The sequence below is a fragment of the Platichthys flesus genome, chromosome 10 (assembly GCF_949316205.1).
Source record: "Platichthys flesus chromosome 10, fPlaFle2.1, whole genome shotgun sequence".
NCBI lineage: Eukaryota > Metazoa > Chordata > Actinopteri > Pleuronectiformes > Pleuronectidae > Platichthys > Platichthys flesus.
This window is the reverse complement of record NC_084954.1, coordinates 5740166-5761178: the sequence shown is the minus strand read 5'-3', so window position 1 is coordinate 5761178 and position 21013 is coordinate 5740166. Positions and strand designations below refer to the sequence as shown.

At 41.7% G+C, this 21013-nt stretch overlaps 2 protein-coding genes and 2 long non-coding RNA genes across 19 annotated transcripts in view; all 4 read left to right on the top strand.

Moving 5' to 3' along the window:
• The window catches only part of tnika (TRAF2 and NCK interacting kinase a), a 56092-nt gene extending 51748 nt beyond the window's left edge, over positions 1-4344 (top strand). For all 14 annotated transcript variants that reach the window (XM_062397733.1, XM_062397732.1, XM_062397726.1 and 11 more), the window contains 3 exons: positions 243-402; positions 1219-1358; positions 1648-4344. In XM_062397733.1, coding sequence (XP_062253717.1) covers positions 243-402; positions 1219-1358; positions 1648-1731 — 384 coding nt within the window. In that variant the 3' untranslated portion in view covers positions 1732-4344. The remainder of the gene's footprint in view (positions 1-242; positions 403-1218; positions 1359-1647) is intronic.
• A 382-nt stretch (positions 4345-4726) lies between these two features.
• Positions 4727-21013, top strand: part of slc2a2 (solute carrier family 2 member 2) — a 43000-nt gene continuing 26713 nt past the window's right edge. The window contains exons 1-8 of the mRNA XM_062397718.1: positions 4727-4885; positions 5396-5491; positions 6315-6511; positions 6686-6810; positions 7892-8007; positions 8178-8340; positions 8725-8831; positions 9193-9273. Of these exons, the coding sequence (XP_062253702.1) occupies positions 4871-4885; positions 5396-5491; positions 6315-6511; positions 6686-6810; positions 7892-8007; positions 8178-8340; positions 8725-8831; positions 9193-9273 (900 nt within the window). The 5' untranslated portion in view covers positions 4727-4870. The remainder of the gene's footprint in view (positions 4886-5395; positions 5492-6314; positions 6512-6685; positions 6811-7891; positions 8008-8177; positions 8341-8724; positions 8832-9192; positions 9274-21013) is intronic.
• On the top strand, positions 11312-13931 carry LOC133962532 (uncharacterized). Of its 2 annotated transcripts, XR_009922134.1 has the most exons (4): positions 11324-11431; positions 12204-12255; positions 12523-12658; positions 13478-13931. It is a non-coding gene; the product is annotated as an uncharacterized LOC133962532 (long non-coding RNA). The 2 variants fall into 2 exon arrangements; XR_009922133.1 differs by lacking the exon at positions 13478-13931 and having other exon boundaries at positions 11312-11431; positions 12523-12748.
• Positions 15895-18471, top strand: LOC133962531 (uncharacterized). Of its 2 annotated transcripts, none has more exons than XR_009922132.1 (3): positions 15895-16035; positions 16665-16718; positions 16980-17372. It is a non-coding gene; the product is annotated as an uncharacterized LOC133962531 (long non-coding RNA). The 2 variants fall into 2 exon arrangements; XR_009922131.1 differs by lacking the exon at positions 15895-16035 and adding an exon at positions 17935-18471 and having other exon boundaries at positions 16503-16718; positions 16980-17115.

Below are 21013 nucleotides of genomic sequence, written 5' to 3'. Positions count from 1 at the left end.
AAAGTGCCACCATTTGTCTTTTTGCTTATTTTACAAATCAAAAGTTTGGACTTTTCTTTCCTGATATTTGGCAAACTGTGCACAGCATCGCTCTTCAGAGGATTAAGGCACGCACATCGAAAGTTAAATGCCTTGGTCGTGTTGAAGCACGTAGAGCTGTCACACTGATGCACAGGGGGTTTAGGTTTTAACAGATTTAATTGATTCCTACTAACATGTGGGCGTGTTTGTATTTGTACTAGATCCAGAGCCAGGTGACGCCCCATGCCATCGTGGTGCTGCCCAAAACCGATGGAATGGAGATGCTGCTGTGTTACGAGGACGAGGGCGTGTACGTGAACACCTACGGTCGTATCACCAAGGACGTGGTGCTTCAGTGGGGAGAGATGCCTACCTCTGTTGGTACGTCCCCCCCCACCACCACCACCACCACCACCGTGTATTTAACAGTATTTAGTTCATTAAAATGGATTCCTATAACAAAGGGGGAGCCATTTAAAGAGCTTGCAGAAACACTGCTCAAAGATCAGACTCTTTAGTTAAGAGGTTTAAAGTGCAATGCTAGGCCTGTTCTGATTCCAGCGTCTGTGTGTTTGCGTGAGTCGCAATGCAAAGTGTACTGAGGGGTCTTAAGAACTGAGGCCTCAGAAGGAAACGCCTCCAGAGGGGGAGTGAGGGTAAAAGTTGGGGGAAGGAAAACATGGATCTACATAAACATGAGTGAATATAGAAGAAAATGTGAAGGAAACACAGGAAGGGAGGGTTTACATGAGAAGTGGCTGAGCCCTGGATCAACAGTAAATAACCACTTGTACTTTATCGTCCTCTTGTGGCTGCCAGGGGTATTACACTTCTATAATTACCCCTATGCTAACCCCTGGTGCTTCCTCATGTGGATATGAGGAGCTGTTTTTGCATGAAGGTCAATGCATCAGTAGCAGTCCCTTTAAATATAGCCAAGCTGCACCGAATCACACACACTCATATATATATATATATATATATATCTCAGTCCTCTCAATATGTAATTTCTTTTTATCCTTATCGAGTAATTATTCCCTTTATTATTCCCAAACTCCAGTAGTTTCCAAGTAATCATGGTGAAAAACCAACAAACAAACAGACCAGGACAAAGTTATTAACATTTTATTAGAAAAAAAATGATAATTTTGGTTTGAATTATTTTGTCACTGATGCCTTGTGTCTCCTCCTCTCCAGCCTATATCCACTCCAATCAGATCATGGGCTGGGGGGAGAAAGCCATAGAGATCCGCTCCGTGGAGACGGGTCACCTGGACGGAGTCTTTATGCACAAGAGAGCCCAGAGACTCAAGTTCCTCTGTGAGCGGAATGACAAGGTAAGACACTGAGGACAATGACTGGAACTGGGACATATACGTGAGCTGCTCTGGTTTTGACTTGCGTCCTCTGGTTAAGACTATTTCATCACCGCTCCTGTGATTCAAAATGAAAAACACTTCAAAATACGTGCAGAACAAAAGCTGACAATAACACACTTACATGTATGAAAGAAATACCCTTTATTAAAATCAATAGAATAAAAGGAAATCACATAAAGTATATGATTCATTTCTTGTTGTGATTATTATTTTTCCAGTAATTTGGTAATGTCCTCTTCCTCCCCAGGTGTTCTTTGCATCGGTGCGTTCGGGAGGCAGCAGCCAAGTCTTCTTCATGACCCTCAACAGAAACTCCATGATGAACTGGTGATGGCTCCTCCCACATTCCGCTCTGCCTCGCTCTCCCATTGGCCAGACCGACGACCCCCCCCCCCCCCCCCCCCTGACCTCACGGCACGTCTCGCAAACGAACCCAGAGCGCCCGTGTGGCCGCGAGTGAACTCTTCTAACTCTGGAGAGACTGAAAAAAAGCTGTAGCTAACGGAAGAAAAGAAAAATAACAACAGCTATCGTAGAGAAAAACCAACAAAGACATTGTTCTAAATGAAGAGACGTGTCCCCCTAGGTATTGTCGGGGGGGGTGTCATACAGAAGCCATCTTTCCTCAGCTGACTGGGCAAACTGGTGCCACTGACTTTCCAAATATTCTCTGTGTTCCCCTCTTGCTGTGTCCGTCTGTCTGTGACTCGTCCCCCCCCCCCCTCATTGTCCGTCTCTTCTCCGCCAGAGGACGAGTGCATTCAGCGACTGTAGAACACACCTTGAACCACCCGCCTCCCTCTGTCGCTCGTCCTCTACCTCTCCCTCCTCTGCTCCTTCCTGCTAGATCGAGTCATCACTTTTTTCCCCAGCCCTTTGACACGTCCAATTTCTCCCTCGCTTTCCCCGTCTGCCGTGTGAGAGCCGAGCCTCCGGGGACGGAGGACGAGCAGATGAGTGAGGTGTAATAGGAATTTAAATAAACACTCTGATGTGACAGTGCAGGGAGGGCGGCCGGGAGGGATGACAAATCTACTCTGGATGTCGGCGGCGAAGGCAGACAGCCTGATTGATTTCTTTCTCCTCTGTCACTCCTCCTCCTCCTCCTCCTCCTCCTCCTCCTCCTCTCGCCATCTGTCCGGGTAAACTGAGTTGTGACTTGGCGTTCGATCGCATCTCGCTGATAGAGAAGCGGGGAGACCTCGCCGTCACGGGCAGGTCGAAATATAGTATGCAAAAGATGATGTTTGTGTCCCTTTAAAAGATGAAACCACTGGTCCGTTGTGTGTCACACCCTCTTCATCATCACACTCTTTATACTCTGAAGGTGCTGCATCAGATATACTGTAATATTCAACGGGGGAGTCGACCTCGTGTTTATTTTTCTTCCGTTCCTCCTCTTTCTCTGTGTAACGGTTTGGAGTCAGTCGGCCGTTGAAGCTCGATGTACAGCACATGTGTCTCGGAGGTCAGGAGCGTGTGTTGATATGTGTGTGAATGCGTGTGTGTGTGTGTGTGTGTGGGTTTATCTCTATGTCACAATGACTCGCGTTTGGATCAAAGTTGGACGTTTGACTTTGATGTCTACGAAAAAAAAAGCTCGAGTGATTCTGTCTCCGGGCGTGAACTTCTACCGTAACGCGATCAAAGCACCGCAGAGTGTGTTCACAGGCAGATTCGAAGGTGTTTTCTTCTTGGTTTGAGTTGGTGTTTGCGAACAACTTGCATTTTAAGAAAAATAGGCAATATAAGTGGATGATTTGTGTTTGGTTTTGCCGTACGTTTCTGTTTCCTTTAACACGTGGATGGTAATGGCTTCTCACGCCTGCAGCCGTGTCGCTGTGGTAAGAGACGATGATGCACATGATCACATGACCTGAGCGGGGGTACGAGGAGCCGCGATCCTGAACGTTTTGTGCGCACGTGGAAAAGCACTCGTGGTGTCACGCTCCTCTCCGATTGGCTCCTCTGACTTTCGGCTCCTTACTGTTTGCACAGTGCCTAGCATGATGTAAGCAAAACTAAAATGAGGCAGAGAGATAACCACTCATCATGGATAACGATTTAATTGCCTATGTGGTTAATTTACACAGTTTTTAAACTTTAACACGTGATGTAATTTGTCTCTTCTGACGGAGATGCGACTTTAACAACTTTTTACACCTGATTTGTTCTTTGAAAGGAGCGACTGAATAGAAGAACCTTGCCATTTCTCTCTAGATATTTAGCACAGCTCAGTCATTAATACATATTGTATTAAACTTGCAACACTATCGAGGGTGGAGGAGTTCCCGCTCATCCTCCAATCGCCGGAGAGCAATGAAATGCAGATGAGTCTTTTTCTCCCCTGGTGGAGACTCTGGAGGTTTGGCAGCATGTTGGCCTGTAGTTACAAGACATTTGAGATGGCACAAAAATGGGCTCACTCCACGGTTATGTGACGATCTTTTGAATTTCCTTTTTGTTTTTGCTGTCAAATTTTGAAGAAATCATTCTGTTGTATTTCCAATGACTTTTCTACACGTCCATGCAGTAGCTGATCCTGTGGAGCTGTTAGGTTCACTGGTCTCTGTCACGGAGAGCAGGCTAACATTTAGCAATAAAGAGCCGAGCTGAAGAAACCACTGTCTTCCCTGTGTGTGTGTGTGAGTGTGTGTGCACGCATGCACCCGAGTGTATGATTAAAGAACACGTGTGTATGGGGCATTGTTACTGTGTGTGTGTGTGTGTGTGTCCATTGTGGAATTCACTCTTCCAATTAGAAAAACATGGTCATTACACTGAGAACTCTCCTTTCAAAGACGAAGCCACTGTATTCTTTTGTTCTGTTCATTTCTTGTTTTTCTTTATTTTGAAAAAGAGCATTACTAATGTCCTGTTTGGGGATTTATTTGTTTTGTAAAAGAGATGCTGTAAGAGAGAAATAAATGAAACTAGAGCATTATGATTCTGAAATTGTGTTTCTTTTTGTTGTTGTTGTTTGTTTTGCTTGCCAAGCACATTATTATCAGCGCCGACCCTCAGACTTTGCCCCCCCCCCCCTCGAGTTTATCATTAACTTAGTGCTTCTGGGCATGTGAGAGAGAGAGAGAGAGAGAGACTCCCATTAATATATTGGAAGATCAGAAATGAGAATCTGAGCTGCAACACAGGCTACTCAACCCTAATTTTCATTTCCATTCATAATTGCAATATACATTTTATCATTGTTAGTAATGGACCAGCATGAAATACAACACATGAATAGATTTCTAACTATTTATCACCATCATATTTCTCCCTTTGCAAAAGAACAAAAAAAAAAGTGGGCGTTTCTTCAAAGAAGATTAGTAATATTTGACTTCTGTCAGTGGTGTGTGTGTATCCATGTGCATGTGTTCATGCATGTGTCTGTCGTTTAGTGAGTGGACACAGCGTGATCGTGCATGCAGCTTCATTGATCATTACCCACCAAGCACTCTGGACCCATCATGGAGTCTGGGAAGGTAAGATCGTTCTTGCTGCATTCACTACGTTTTTATCAAATTAAAAGGTTTCCTATTTGATAACTGTTCATTCTGAATCGTGTGAGGAATAATTGCAAATATTGCTGTGGCTTTTTTTTATGGCCACTAAAGGTTGCATAAAAACTGCTACCTTCAGAGACCTTCAGAGGTTTCTTTGAGTCAGTGGGTTCTCTGGTTTGCATCGTCGTTTTGCTCAGAAGGTCATCAATTCATTTCTGATGGAGTTTCCATGAGATTAACATATTGACAGCATATTTTAAAAGTACAGCTTAGCAAATATGTTTATATAACATAATTTAAACATCCACAAAGCAGTTCTAAATGTGCATAAAGCCGGTCTCTGTCCTTCTTATCTGTGATTTCACCATGTGAGTCTAGATGAGCGTCACAGTCGGGTTCTTGCTTGTGTGCATTTTAAATGATGAGTCTGTTCATGCATTCATGTTGAATTCAATTCAATTTCAATGGGTTATCCTTCACCACCTGCAGCAGCTGACAGGTACGCTGGCCCTGGCTGTGTTCGCAGCAGCTCTGGGCTCCCTGCAGTACGGATACAGTCTTGGAGTCATCAATGCACCACAGAAGGTACTTTTCTCTTTAACACCGCTCCTGTGCTGGGTCAGTCAATCCTCTCAGTTTACTGATATTTGCAGGCAACTGAAACCAAATGCTTACTCCAATTTACAGCCATGCTCATGTAATACTTTTCTGCAGCACCGGGGGGAACATAACAATCAGAGAGATCAATATCTACAAAAGCAACTTTTGCTCCAGTTTCCTTGTGTATTGATCTGCCCCTGCATTGTGGATTACATCTCTGTCCATGTGGAGCGCCTTGGCGGGGGGGGGGAGCCCTATATCAGGCTGTGTGGAGATGATCAGGACATAAAACTTTTCAACTGAACTATATGAAAATGTCTCTCGCTTAATTAAACAAAAGCAGGAGGTTGCTGTATCCATGCACATCACCTGAGCCAGTGATTGGCTGTGCAAGTAGAGCTTGTATAAGGTGTTCCATTACACTAAGTTCTGATCTGCACCTATAACGATGTCCCGGTGCAGTGTTACAGAGCTAACAGTCAACAAGGAATGAATTCAAGGTGCACCTTACTGAATCAGGAATCATGCATGGATGTTGAACATTTAATTGGCGCCTCTGTGTAAATGGTGGCCCCTTTATGGCCCTCGATTAAAAATAAATCCCAGATACGTCCCTGTTATCAACATGTCCTTGAACTTTGGACAGGTTCAGACTTGCTTGTGAGGCAAAAAAAAAATGAATGTTACATGATGACTGTCAGGACTACAAAACGGATCCATTCACGTATCTGTTGATGAATATTTTGTGCTCGTCTGTTCTTCTCCAGTGTTTCGGTGCCCAGCTTTGTTTGACATGTCTCTATCATAGGTCATTGAAAAGCATTATGGGCGCTCCCTGGGGGTCTGGACAGAGGGGGCCACAGTGCATCCAGAGAACAGCACAGAACAAGAGGTGGGAAACCACCCTACTGTTGTCATTTACTGGTCCCTGTCGGTGGCAATCTTCTCCATCGGCGGCATGTTATCGTCCTTCCTGGTGGGATTTGTGGGAGACATGAAAGGAAGGTGAGAAAGGAAGGATGACACAATGAGAGACTTTACAGGAATGAAAAGAGTAAAGGGGAGACAAAGTAAAAGATAAACCCGGATCAATGTGGATTCATGCCACAGCACACATACCCCTCCTTTTTTCATTCAGTGCATCTCACTCTGCCAACGTTGTGTCTCTCTGTCTTCCAGGGTGAAAGGCATGCTAATGGTCAATGTTCTGGCTGTGGCTGCTGGTCTGCTGATGGGTCTGTGCCGGATGTGGAAACCTCACATTATGGTCATCTCAGGCCGTGCTGTTATGGGCTTTTACTGTGGTACAGTGAAACATATACTACAACCTTCAACGAATACTCACGTGAATTCATTGGAAATCCCAGTGTTTATAGATTATACACTATAGAAGAGGCAAGTTGTCCTCATTATCTACAGGGTTACTTCCTTGAGAGCTAAGTATTTATTATTTAAGTGAAAATTAACATATTCTCAAATATGATACGATATTACACTTGGATAGATCAGATATATTTCACGTATCTAACATACAAATCTTTAATCTTTATCTCTTTCACCTAGTAGAGCAGACTAGAAAGCCTTAATTATCATTGTACAAAATAAAGCAGGTAAAGGAAATTAGAGTCGCTTCTTCTTAAAGGTTCAGCGTGTAGAATTCAGCGACACCTAGTGGTGAAGTTGCAGGTTGCAGCTGAATCCCCCTCACCTCCCCCTACCCTTCCAAACATTATAGAGAACCTGTGGTAGCCTTCAGTTGTCATAAAAACTCAAAGGTGCTTAGTTTTTCCAGTCTGGGCTACAGTAAAAAAAAAAACATGGCTGCTTCCATAGAGAGGACCCACTCCTGATGTCAATATAGAGTATTTAAATATAGGGTCCAGTCTCGAGTAAAGAAAACTAAAATTAAGATGAAACGCACAAGTGAAAACATCACTAGGATTATTATATATTCCATTTATGCTAACGGACCCTTTCACCTAAATCTTACACACTGGACCTTTAAAACAGTATTTGTTTGAGTTCTGATGCAGTAACAGGAACATTTCATGATGGAGGACGGTAAAGGTCTATTATTAGTCTCCAGAGATGAACACGTCTTCCAGAGAGGGCCAAGAGCAGCCAATGATTTTTACTGCTGCAGGATTTGATCACATACTGCAGAGCTCCCCTATCTCTCAAAGTGGTCTGCAGTTGTCGAATCCCCAAGGCTAACCCTGACCTGCCTATTTATTTCAAAATGACATCAGATCGTGATTGTGGCTTTTACGGGAACCCATTACTCGCTAACTAAAGTATCGACAGGCACATTTTGGCACTGAACAAGGCCCCGCGCTGTGTGTAGTGTTGGTTACAAAATTGCTCATCTGCTGATGTGTGTTTCAGGATTGACATCTGGACTTGTGCCTATGTACATTGGAGAGATTGCGCCCAAGGCCTACAGGGGGGCTCTGGGAACGTTACACCAGCTGGCTATTGTCATCGGTATCCTAATCAGCCAGGTGAGCTGCTCTCACACATGCACTGCAGTCAGCAACATATTGGCTTGACAACACATCAGACGTATTTAAAGTGTGTGTGTGTGTGTGTGTGTGTGTGTGTGTGTGTGTGTGTGTGTGTGTGTGTGTGTGTGTGTGTGTGTGTGTGTGTGTGTGTCTTTGTGGGTGTGTAGGTTCTAGGCTTGGACTTTGTGCTTGGTAACGATGCTATGTGGCCCTTGTTGCTCGGGCTGTCTGGAGCTCCGGCAGTGTTACAGACCCTGCTGCTGCCTCTGTGCCCCGAGAGCCCGCGCTACCTCTACATTTTGCTGGGCAAAGAGCAAGAGGCCCGGACAAGTAAGAAGTACACACAGTCATCCCTCTCACGTGTGTGGTGCTCAAATCGTTCACTATCACTATATAGTTGACTTCACCATTTTGTAATGGTGTCCGGATGTTTGGTGAAGTTCTTTTTACCCTATGTGGGGCACTTGTGTTTCCCACAGTGCACAACCAAAAGTAGTTTTCTCTATATTTCCATGTGTTTTCTTAATTTGCAGTACATTTATGAATACTTCTACTGCAGTACATTTTTTTAATGCAAAGCCTTTTTTAAAGTCTTAACATTGGAGCTCGGGTTTCTGTTACAGTGCTGCAACTTGTATTAAAGTAAAGGGAAAAACCATTGCAAATAAGTCATTTGTAAAGGCTCTTTTGTCCCATCACTGTGTCTGGTTGCAGGTCTGTGTCGTCTGAGGGGGCCTTATGACACCACGTCTGATCTGGAGGAGATGCGGAGAGAGAAAGAGGAGGCAGACAAGGAGGCCCGGGTCTCTATCCTCTCTTTGGTGGGTCTCCATAGAAGGAGGAGGCCATCTGACATATATCATTACAACTGACTAAATATTGATATACTTATCCTCCTTAATGAGCAACCATTGTACACTGACAGTTAATGTTCAACCATTCATTAGATAAATGATTAAGTAACTTCTTTGGTTTTATATGGTAATGAATTAATGATAAATACACTGTCTGTCACGGCCTATCCTTACAAAGATGTGGTTGTTTCTCTCAAGAGCCTCAACAATTCCTGCACTCTTGAATCAAAAATACATATCCGGCATAACAGCAGACAATGAGCTAAAATATATATATATATATGTGGCATCCGGTGACAATCCTTTGCTGTTGTGCGTTCCCTCGTAGATCCGCTCTTCCGTCTACAGGCAGCAGCTGTTTGTTGCCCTCATGATGCATCTCTCCCAGCAGCTTTCTGGCATCAACGCTGTGAGTAGCTGATTCCATTCACCTCTTCCTCATTCGTTTGCTGATCATTTTCAGTCACATTAAAGGAGACATGTTCTGCTCATATTCAGCTTCTTAGGTTAAATTTGGGTTATTACTTAAACAATTTGTGCATGCTTTAATGTCCAGACATAACATCAAGCTGTCCATTGCTGCTGCTCCTCTTTTCAGCCTCTGTCTGAAACACCTCTTCTTTTAGGTTCTGTCTCTTGTGTTGCGATTGGCCAACCGGATCCAGCATGTCTAGAAAATGTCAGCCTCCGCTCTCACTTTAACTGGCTCCATTAGGAGGCATGCCAGACGGGCCGCCCTGCCTACATTGTGCAAATATGTGCCATCGTGTTTCGAGAGTTTAAAGTTGGGGGGAGAGGAGCTCCTTTCCCCAGAGAGAAACTATCATAATATGTCTCCTTTAAAATGATATGTGAGCATACTCTTGGTGCAATCTCAGTTGCAACAAGGTCCAACTTGTCCATCGGCCTTTAATTAGGGCCCGAGCACCGAATGGTGAGAGGCCCTATTGAATCTGTAAGGATTTTTATTATTAGGGCCCGAGCACCGAAATCGGTGAGAGGACCTATTGAAATTGAAAAGATTATTATTAGGGCCCGAGCACCGAAATCGGTGGGAGGCCCTATTGAAATTGAAATGATTATTATTATTATTATTATTATTTTTCTTAGCTTAAATGAATTGGCTTTTTGAGGGCTTTAATGTGCTCAAAAAGTTGTAGGAGTTTGCAGCAAATTCAAAGGCGGCGTAAAATTACGTATTCTGGAGTATTTTGAAAAGGGCGTGGCAAAATGGCTCAAGAGCGCCACCTACGGAAAAGCCCCTCATTTAGCATTCACCGATCCTCAAAAAAAACATAGACTATTGTGTATCATGAGTAGTTGCACAAAAAAGTCCATCAGTGCATTATGAATAACGCAACAGGAAGCCCGCCAGTTTGACTTTAGTGGCCATTTTGGTCATATTCCATATTTTTTCTTTGATGTACTTGTCGTACAGCTTTCATCAGATCAACTTCAAATTTAGACGATCGTCATCACAACAAATTGGAGATCTAAAGTTATTGAAGGATTACGTTTTAGCAAAACCGTCTGACCGTGGTGTGGCGTTAAAGTTTGATGAAACGCCATCAAAACACGGGCTTCTATATCTCAGACTTATTTTGTCCTATCGAGTCCAAACTACACACATAAGACAAGAGTAGAGATATGAAGACATCTATACAGAAATCGTGACTTAAAGTGACAGCGCCCCCTGGTGACAGCAGGAAAAGTCTTGTTTTTGTCACGTTTTATGTTTTTATATACTAGTCGTACAGCTTTTATCAAATCAACTTAATATTTAGACGACTGTCATCACAACAAAATGAAGATCTAAAGTTATTGAAAGATCGACTTTTCGTCAAACCGTGTGATTGTGGCGTGGCGCTAAAGTTTGATGAGACTTCGGTGAAACGCACTAAAACACGAGCTTCTGTATCTTGGACATATTTTGTCTAATCAAGTCCAAACTAGACACATAAGACAATAGTTGCGATATGAAGACATCTATACAGAAATCGTGACTTAAAATGACAGCGCCCCCTGGTGGCAGCAGGAAATGTATAGCTGACACTCTGATGTATTCCTGCTCATCCAATATGCAAAACCATGTCAAACTTTGTTTAATGGGTCTCAAGACATTGATAATGTAGCCATAAGATTATTGTGACTTTTTATCATGCGGTTTATTAATGGCATGGCTTGAAAGTTCATCAGCTCGTCGGAGAGAGTCCCATTGAATCCCATGTTAAAATGCCCAATTTTAGAGTAGAATTAAACCTGTTTACAGCATTATTCAAACTTTGGTTTTAGTCTCAATCGCTATGTTCTTCCTTCATTAAAACTCTGAGGGGGTGAACTTTTTCGTAACTACCTCTATATCGCTATAATAAGCGATATAGTGGTTTGAAATTTACGTGACGTCACAGTGAGCTGCGCCCTCCCTTCTCCTTACTTTTTCCTGTGTCATTGAACACAACTCGAGACTTTCTTAACCTCCCACTCAGTATCGGATGAATAACACAGTTTGATGTTTTGCTTGTTCTGCTGACGGACACGTTAAAGACGTCTGCGCTCCCGTTTCTGTGGTAAGTCAAGCTCAGTATTTTATTTAGATGTGTAGAAGTGATTCGCAGGGTGTTTTAGTACCATGCATTCGAGCTAACGTCCGTTAGCATGGAGGCTAAATACGAACTCCGATCTGGGGCATTAACTCCTGTTTAATGCGAACGGCACTATTACCGACACACACCGATATGAACCGACATGAGTAGGTCCGCCCAGCAGTGGCATGCGTTAGTTTATGAGGTTAAATCTGAGACAGGAGACTGTGTGTGTCCGGTGAATTAGCTCCATCAGGATATCTATTGCTATAAAATGGTTTCACTCGCCAAGGCATTTGACTTGACAATGTTACACAGTTAGTTATTCTACTGAAACAGACTTACAGTGATCAATTGAAACGTGCGTATTTAAAGTCACATCTGTATTTTAAGAGCAGATGTTTAAAGGGGAATTCAACTTCCAAAGCTCTTTATTCAGAGTATTGTCATGATGTCTTACAGAGAAAGCTAAACGTTCTGCTGCCTGCACTGTTTACATTGTAATCTCAGGCAGATTTCACTGAATTGTTCTGTTAAATATAAATAAATTATAGCCTTGTATCTTTATTAGAACAGACAGTGTAATAGAGAATTTGATGCTGATGTACACTAACTATTTCCTAAGCTGAAATGATTATGATCTGTTTAACTTTGAAGTAATACACTTCCTTTTTTACCATTTAAAGTGTGTTAAGGACTTAACCTGGCACATGTATGACTTTACACATTTGTATATTTATGTTGAAATTTTCTCTAGCATGTCCAGCATGAGACAACTGGAATTCAACCACATTGAACACCGACTTCAGGTACAGACCTCTTTTCATTAATTACAAACAACCATGGCAAAGTATTGCACATAATACATTGTGTATTAAATAATATATGCAATACTTTGAATGTGAAATAACTCCATACTGTACATTCATTGTCATGGTAGTGCACGTTTTAATCCAAAAGCATATTCAAATACACAGTTGAATATCCACAGAAAATAAGATTACACACTTTGTTCATATGTAACTCTTCCTCTACAATAATGACGATCACTTTCATGTTTCCTATCATTTTATTAGGGACAGACGAGCCTGAAGGACACAGCTGTGATGACCATGTTCTGTCTCTTATGGCAAAGCAGAAATATAAAACACTGGGTTCTTATCTAAAGTGTATCAAATCAGATCTCCACCATGTTGCTGCTGAGGACATCAGGTGCTGCAGTTCTTCATCTATGAAGAGAAAAAACGCACTGTTAAAGAATGTTTTGTGTTGTGTATAAAGCACAACAGATTTCTGATAGAACTGTTGTACTGTGGTCTTGGTTTATATCCTCATGGTGAAATGTACATATTTTAAGTCCCTTCTGATAAAAGTGCTGAAAGAAATACAACATTGTACAAATACATAAAATGTCTTTCTACCTCATCAGTACTATTCAAGGTGATAATCTCCCACAGACCTATTGATAACAGTCCAAATCAAGTCTTTCCACTTCTCTCAGTGTGAAAACATAATTCTATAATTAATTTGAGAACTGTTTACAACACTGATGTGTGGAGATTAAAATCATACCTAAACTGTCTAATTCACTGTAAAACTCCATGACATTCGCAGGCCATCTGTAGTTAAGGGAGCAACGCATGGAATGATGTGTAGATTACTAGTTTGATGATGCATGAGGAGAGGCGGTGGTCGAGTGGCAGAAACTTGGACTATGGGCAGAGAAGGTCTCTGGTTCGTCTTTGGTTCGACTCCATGGAGAGACAACAAAAGTCGAACCTGGATTGATCTGTCCAAAAATCCAAGAGTCTCCCTACCCTCTCTAGTGCCCATGAGCAAGGCACCTCACTCCCCCAACATCTGCTCCCCCGAGCGCCGTACATGGTCGCTCACTGCTCTGTGTGTCCTGCACCAGATGGGTAAAAAGCAGCGATTAAATTTCCCTACCTGCATGAGTGTGCCTTTGCATGTCTGTGCATGTGTTTGGGATGAATAAATGGATTTTAATCTTAATCTTTTAATCTTAATCAGTTGTCTTCCAGTTGACCAGCATGAAGCTGCAGATCTCCACCATGTTGCTGCTGGGGACATCAGGAGCTGCATTAATGAGGAGCAGAAGCGTACTGTTATGAATGTTTTGTGTTGTTTATGAAGCACTACTTATTTCAGCTAGAACCGATGTACTAGGGTCTGGGTTTGTATCCTAATGGTTAAATGCACATACTTTAAATCGCTTTTGATAAAACGTGACAAAGAAATACAACATTGTACACATAGATAAAATGTCTTTCTACCTCATCTGTAATATTCAAGGTGATGATCTCCCACAGAGCTGTTGATAACAGTCCACATCAAGTCTCTCCACTTCCCTCAGTGTGAAAACATAATTATATAATTAATTGGAGAAGTGTTTACAACACTGATGTGTGGACATTATAATGTTATCACTACTGTCTAATTCACTCTACAACTCCATGACAAACTAAATAAACAATGTGAAAATAGTAATGGCGGATATACCATCCTGTATCAGAATATTGGTGAAACAGTTACTATCACATGAAACGTAAACGTGTAGCGTATTGATAGTAACTCATTAAAAAAAATAATGTCAAAACCAAAACAAGACTGTCGAGTTATCTTGCTTCAATCTGTTCATTAGACGTGATAAATAAACGGTAACTTTTATAACAATTACATATTACAAAAAACTTGAGGCATGTAAGCATATGATGATAGATAAAGCAATAGGTTATGTTGGATAGTTTCAAGGTTACTTACCTCTAGTTCAGCACCAGCGGCTGGCCAGAAGAAGTGGAGCGATCTTCCTTGCCGCACAGGGCAAACGCAGGCAATGTGGAGACGAGCGCTTGGTCATCGAACGTTCTCTCTTCCCCGACCGCAACAGACTTGAAATTGCCTGTGCTCGGGCCCGTTAGTGCTACAACGTAGCCCTAGTTATTATTATTTTTCTTAGCTTAAATGAATTGGCTTTTTGAGGGCTTTAATGTGCTCAAAAAGTTGTAGGAGTTTGCAGTAAATTCGAAGGCGGCGTAAAATTACGTATTCTGGAGTATTTTGAAAAGGGCGTGGCAAAATGGCTCAAGAGCGCCACCTACGGAAAAGCCCCTCATTTAGCATTCACCGATCCTCAAAAAAAACAAAGATTATTGTGTATCATGACTAGATGCACAAAAAAGTCCATCAGTGCATTATGAATAACGCAACAGGAAGCCCGCCAGTTTGACTTTAGTGGCCATTTTGGTCATATTCCATATTTTTTCTTTGATGTACTTGTCGTACAGCTTTCATCAGATCAACTTCAAATTTAGACGATCGTCATCACAACAAATTGGAGATCTAAAGTTATTGAAGGATTACGTTTTAGCAAAACCGTCTGACCGTGGTGTGGCGTTAAAGTTTGATGAAACGCCATCAAAACACAAGCTTCCATATTTCAGACATATTTTGTCCAATTGAGTCCAAACTAGACACATTCGACAAGAGTCGCCACCAGAAGACATGGGTGCAGAAATTGTGACTTACAATCACAGCGCCCCCTGGTGGTAACGCGAAATGTCTTATTTTGGTACGTGTTATGTTTTTATGTACTACTCAGACAGCTTTCATCAGATCAACTTAAAAATTAGATGAGACTCTACAAAACAAGATGAAGATCTAAAGTTATCAGAATTTAAACTTTTCATCATACCGTGTGACCGTGGTGAGGTCTCAAAGTTCGACTAAACGCCAATATAAGCGAGCTTCTGTAACTTAGACATATTTTGTCCAATCGACTCCAAACTACACATATAAGACAAGAGTCGCGACCGGAAGACATCTACCTAGAAATCATGACTTAAAAGGAAAGCGCCCCCTGGTGGCATCAGGAAATGTCTTGTTTTGGTCATCTTACTCTTTGATGTATTTCCCTCCAGCCACTTTACTAAACCATGTCAAACTGTGTCAAATTGGTCTCAAGATATTGATAATGTAGGCATAACATTATTGTGACTTTTCATCATGCAGATTGTTAATGGTGTGGCATCAAAGTTCATCAGCTCATCATGACCTATGAAACCCATTTTAACAGAGTTACCCTGAACGCAGCATGAGACCGCTTTCGGTTTGTTACGTCTCACACTTGGATGTATTTCTCCTCATTCACTTTGCTAAACCATGTCAAACTGTGTCACATGGGTCTCAATATATTGATAATGTAGGCATAACATTGCTGTGAGTTTTCATCATGCGGAATATTCATAGCTTTGCAGCAGACTTCTTCAACTCGCCATGACAAACGAAGCTGCATTTAACACAGCTGCAAGTGAACGCCTCATGAGTTACGTCGTCACAAGCTGCGGAGCTGTGTATCACGAAGAACCGGAGAACGGTTGGCGAGTCTGGATGAGAGGACGGCGGCGGAGTCACTGTGGACGTTGTTCGCTCAGCAGGTTAGAGTGTGGGACTCAAAGCTTTTTTCCCCCGTCCGTCGTGTCTTTTCCTGTGTGAACTCTGCCGCTCTCAACAGCAGCACTGGCTATGAGCTAGCTCCTGCTACCTCCAACGAAGCATCTCTCAACTGCTACGTAAGTTAAACGGACACTTCTGACTGACTGTGATGATAAGCAAAAGAGACACTGTGGATGTGTGATGTGTTGTACTGCATTTGTTTGATCTGTTTACTAATACTAGCTCTAATAAATACTGTATAAATTATATTTTGCTCCTGAATTGAACTGTGTTAAAGGGGTTCACATGGAAAATATATGTTCAATTATGTAAAGGGTGATTTTTGTTACTATTATACTAATGGAGATTTAGCACTTGCTACACATTGTAAGAGCAGCTGTTCAAAGGAGCACTACGTCTTTTAAGGCTCTTTATTCAGAGTCACGGTGTTGATGTCCTGTCACGTGTTACAGTGAAAAATAACCGTGTCTCCCACCTTCAGTATTTAAATCGTTAATCTCAGACAGACTTCACTGAATTCTTTTGTTAAATATGAGTAAGTCATAGCCTTGTAACTTTACTAGAACAGACAGTGTCATACAGAGTTGTGGGTTTATATGCACTACCTATTTCCTAATCTGAAATGATTATGCTCTGATTAACTTTGAACTAATATTTTATTTTTACCATTTAAAAGTCTGTTAATTACTTAACCTGGCCCATGTATGACTTTACATATCTGTGTATTGGTTTCATGTTCCTCTAGAAGGTCCAACTTGACACACAACTTGAATCCAACCAGACTGAACACTGACTCCAGGTACAGACCTGATTTCATTACTTAAAAACAATCAAAGTATTGCACATAATACATAATGTATTAAATTATAATGCAATACTTTTAATGTGAAATAGCTCCATTAAAAACATTCATTGTCATGGTAGTGCACGTTTTAATCCAAAAGCATATTCAAATACACAGTTGAATATCCACAGAAAATAAGATTACACACTTTGTTCATATGTAACTCTTCCTCTACAATAATGACGATCACTTTCATGTTTCCTATCATTTTATTAGGGACAGACGAGCCTGAAGGACACAGCTGTGATGACCATGTTCTGTCTCTTATGGCAAAGCAGAAATATAAAACACTGGGTTCTTATCTAAAGTGTATCAAATCAGATCTCCACCATGTTGCTGCTGAGGACATCAGGTGCTGCAGTTCTTCATCTATGAAGAGAAAAAACGCACTGTTAAAGAATGTTTTGTGTTGTGTATAAAGCACAACAGATTTCAGATAGAACTGTTGTACTGTGGTCTTGGTTTATATCCTCATGGTGAAATGTACATATTTTAAGTCCCTTCTGATAAAAGTGCTGAAAGAAATACAACATTGTACAAATACATAAAATGTCTTTCTACCTCATCAGTACTATTCAAGGTGATAATCTCCCACAGACCTATTGATAACAGTCCAAACCAAGTCTTTCCACTTCTCTCAGTGTGAAAACATAATTCTATAATTAATTTGAGAACTGTTTACAACACTGATGTGTGGAGATTAAAATCATACCTAAACTGTCTAATTCACTGTAAAACTCCATGACATTCGCAGGCCATCTGTAGTTAAGGGAGCAACGCATGGAGTGATGTGTAGATTACTAGTTTGATGATGCATGAGGAGAGGCGGTGGTCGAGTGGCAGAAACTTGGACTATGGGCAGAGAAGGTCTCTGGTTCGTCTTTGGTTCGACTCCATGGAGAGACAACAAAAGTCGAACCTGGATTGATCTGTCCAAAAATCCAAGAGTCTCCCTACCCTCTCTAGTGCCCATGAGCAAGGCACCTCACTCCCCCAACATCTGCTCCCCCGAGCGCCGTACATGGTCGCTCACTGCTCTGTGTGTCCTGCACCAGATGGGTAAAAAGCAGCGATTAAATTTCCCTACCTGCATGAGTGTGCCTTTGCATGTCTGTGCATGTGTTTGGGATGAATAAATGGATTTTAATCTTAATCTTTTAATCTTAATCAGTTGTCTTCCAGTTGACCAGCATGAAGCTGCAGATCTCCACCATGTTGCTGCTGGGGACATCAGGAGCTGCATTAATGAGGAGCAGAAGCGTACTGTTATGAATGTTTTGTGTTGTTTATGAAGCACTACTTATTTCAGCTAGAACCGATGTACTAGGGTCTGGGTTTGTATCCTAATGGTTAAATGCACATACTTTAAATCGCTTTTGATAAAACGTGACAAAGAAATACAACATTGTACACATAGATAAAATGTCTTTCTACCTCATCTGTAATATTCAAGGTGATGATCTCCCACAGAGCTGTTGATAACAGTCCACATCAAGTCTCTCCACTTCCCTCAGTGTGAAAACATAATTATATAATTAATTGGAGAAGTGTTTACAACACTGATGTGTGGACATTATAATCTTATCACTACTGTCTAATTCACTCTACAACTCCATGACAGACTAAATAAACAATGTGAAAATAGTAATGGCGGATATACCATCCTGTATCAGAATATTGGTGAAACAGTTACTATCACATGAAACGTACACGTGTAGCGTATTGATAGTAACTCATTAAAAAAAATAATGTCACAACCAAAACAAGACTGTCGAGTTATCTTGCTTCAATCTGTTCATTAGACGTGATAAATAAACGGTAACTTTTATAACAATTACATATTACAAAAAACTTGAGGCATGTAAGCATATGATGATAGATAAAGCAATAGGTTATGTTGGATAGTTTGAAGGTTACTTACCTCTAGTTCAGCACCAGCGGCTGGCCAGAAGAAGTGGAGCGATCTTCCTTGCCGCACAGGGCAAACGCAGGCAATTTGGAGACGAGCGCTTGGTCATCGAACGTTCTCTCTTCCCCGACCGCAACAGACTTGAAATTGCCTGTGCTCGGGCCCGTTAGTGCTACAACGTAGCCCTAGTTATTATTATTTTTCTTCGCTCAGTGAATTGGCTTTTTGAGGGCTTTAACGTGCTCAAAAAGTTTCTAAAGTGTACAGTAAATTACAAATGTGCGCAAGTTTACGTTTTCTGAAGTATTTTGAAAAGGGCGTGGCAAAATGGCTCAAGAGCGCCACCTACGGAAAAGCCCCTCATTTAGCATTCACCGATCCTCAAAAAAAACATAGACTATTGTGTCTCATGACAAGATGCACAAAAAAGTCCATCAGTGCATTATGAATAACGCAGCAGGAAGCCCGCCAGTTTGACTTTAGTGGCCATTTCGGTCATATTCCATATTTTTTCTTTGATGTACTTGTCGTACAGCTTTCATCAGATCAACTTCAAATTTAGACGATCGTCATCACAACAAATTGGAGATCTAAAGTTATTGAAGGATTACGTTTTAGCAAAACCGTCTGACCGTGGTGTGGCGTTAAAGTTTGATGAAACGCCATCAAAACACAAGCTTCCATATTTCAGACATATTTTGTCCAATTGAGTCCAAACTAGACACATACGACAAGAATCGCGACCAGAAGACATCGGTGCAGAAATTGTGACTTACAATCACAGCGCCCCCTGGGGGCAACAGGAAATGTCTTGTTTTTAAGACGTGTTATGTTTTTATGTACTACTCGGAGAGCTTTCATCATATCAACTTAAAAATTAGATGAGACTCTACAAAACAAGATGAAGATCTAAAGTTATTAATATTTAAACTTTTCATCACACCGTGTGACCGTGGTGAGGTCTCAAAGTTCGACTAAACGCCAATATAAGCAAGCTTCTGTAACTTAGACATATTTTGTCCAATCGACTCCAAACTACACATATAAGACAAGAGTCGCGACCGGAAGACATCTACCTAGAAATCATGACTTAAAAGGAAAGCGCCCCCTGGTGGCATCAGGAAATGTCTTGTTTTTGTACATCGTGCGCTTTGATTTATTTGTCGGAGAGCTTTCATCACATCAATTTAAAATTTAGACGGGTGGCATCACAACAAGATGGAGATCTAAAGTTATCAAAGAAACAACTTTTCGACACACCGTCTGACTGTGGCGGGGCGTCAAATCAGCTCACCATGACACACGAAACCGCTTAAAGGGGACATATTCGCTTTAAAGGGGACATATTATTTCCATTTCAACACAGTTGATATGGTTCCTTGGGGTCTTAATGAAATGTCTGTAAAATATTTTGGTAAAAATACCCCAAGGATAATTTAAAACAGCACCTTTTTACTCTGTCTAAAACAGACCTCCTCAGATCAACCCGCCCCCATCTTACCCCACCCCCTTTCACCCCTCTCATCCCTCCCCCTTCTCACCCCTCCCCCCTCTCATGGAGGTGTAGGACATGTGCTTGAATGTGTTCTCACTACAGAATGCATTCAACATCTATAGGGCAGATTATGGGCCTCGTGAAAATTTACGTAATCTGGGGTATTTGGAAATGGGTGTGGCAAAATGGCTCAACAGCGCCACCAACGGTGCTTTCCCTCATTTACGGAGAAACACCTCATTTAGCATTCACTGATCCGCACGAAATTGAAGACAGTTGTGTATCATCACCAGATGCACAAAAAACGCGCTCGGAGCAATATGAAAAACGCAACAGGAAGCACGCCATTTTCGATTTCGTGGCCATTTTGGTCATATTCCATAATCTTTTACTTTGATATACTTCTCGTACAGCTTTCATCACATCAACTGAAAATTTAGACGAGCGTCATCACAACAAGATGGAGATCTAAAGTTATCAAAGAAACAACTTTTCGTCACACTGTCTGACTGTGGCGGGGCGTCACATCAGCTCGCCATGACACACGAAAACGCTTTAACTTCCGTGTTCATGGGTCCATCTCCCTCAAACTACATGTGTGTATCATCAGCCCCCCTCCCTTGAAGATATTCAGATGGTTTTAAAGAATGGGCGTGGCAAAATGGCTCAACAGCGCAACCAACGGAGCTTCCCCTCATTTATGGAGAAACACCTCATTTAGAATTCACTGATCCTCACGAAATTGAAGACAGTTGTGTATCATCACCAGATGCACAAAAAACGCGCTCGGAGCAATTTGAAAAACGCAACAGGAACCCCGCCATTTTCTATTTGGACCATATTCCA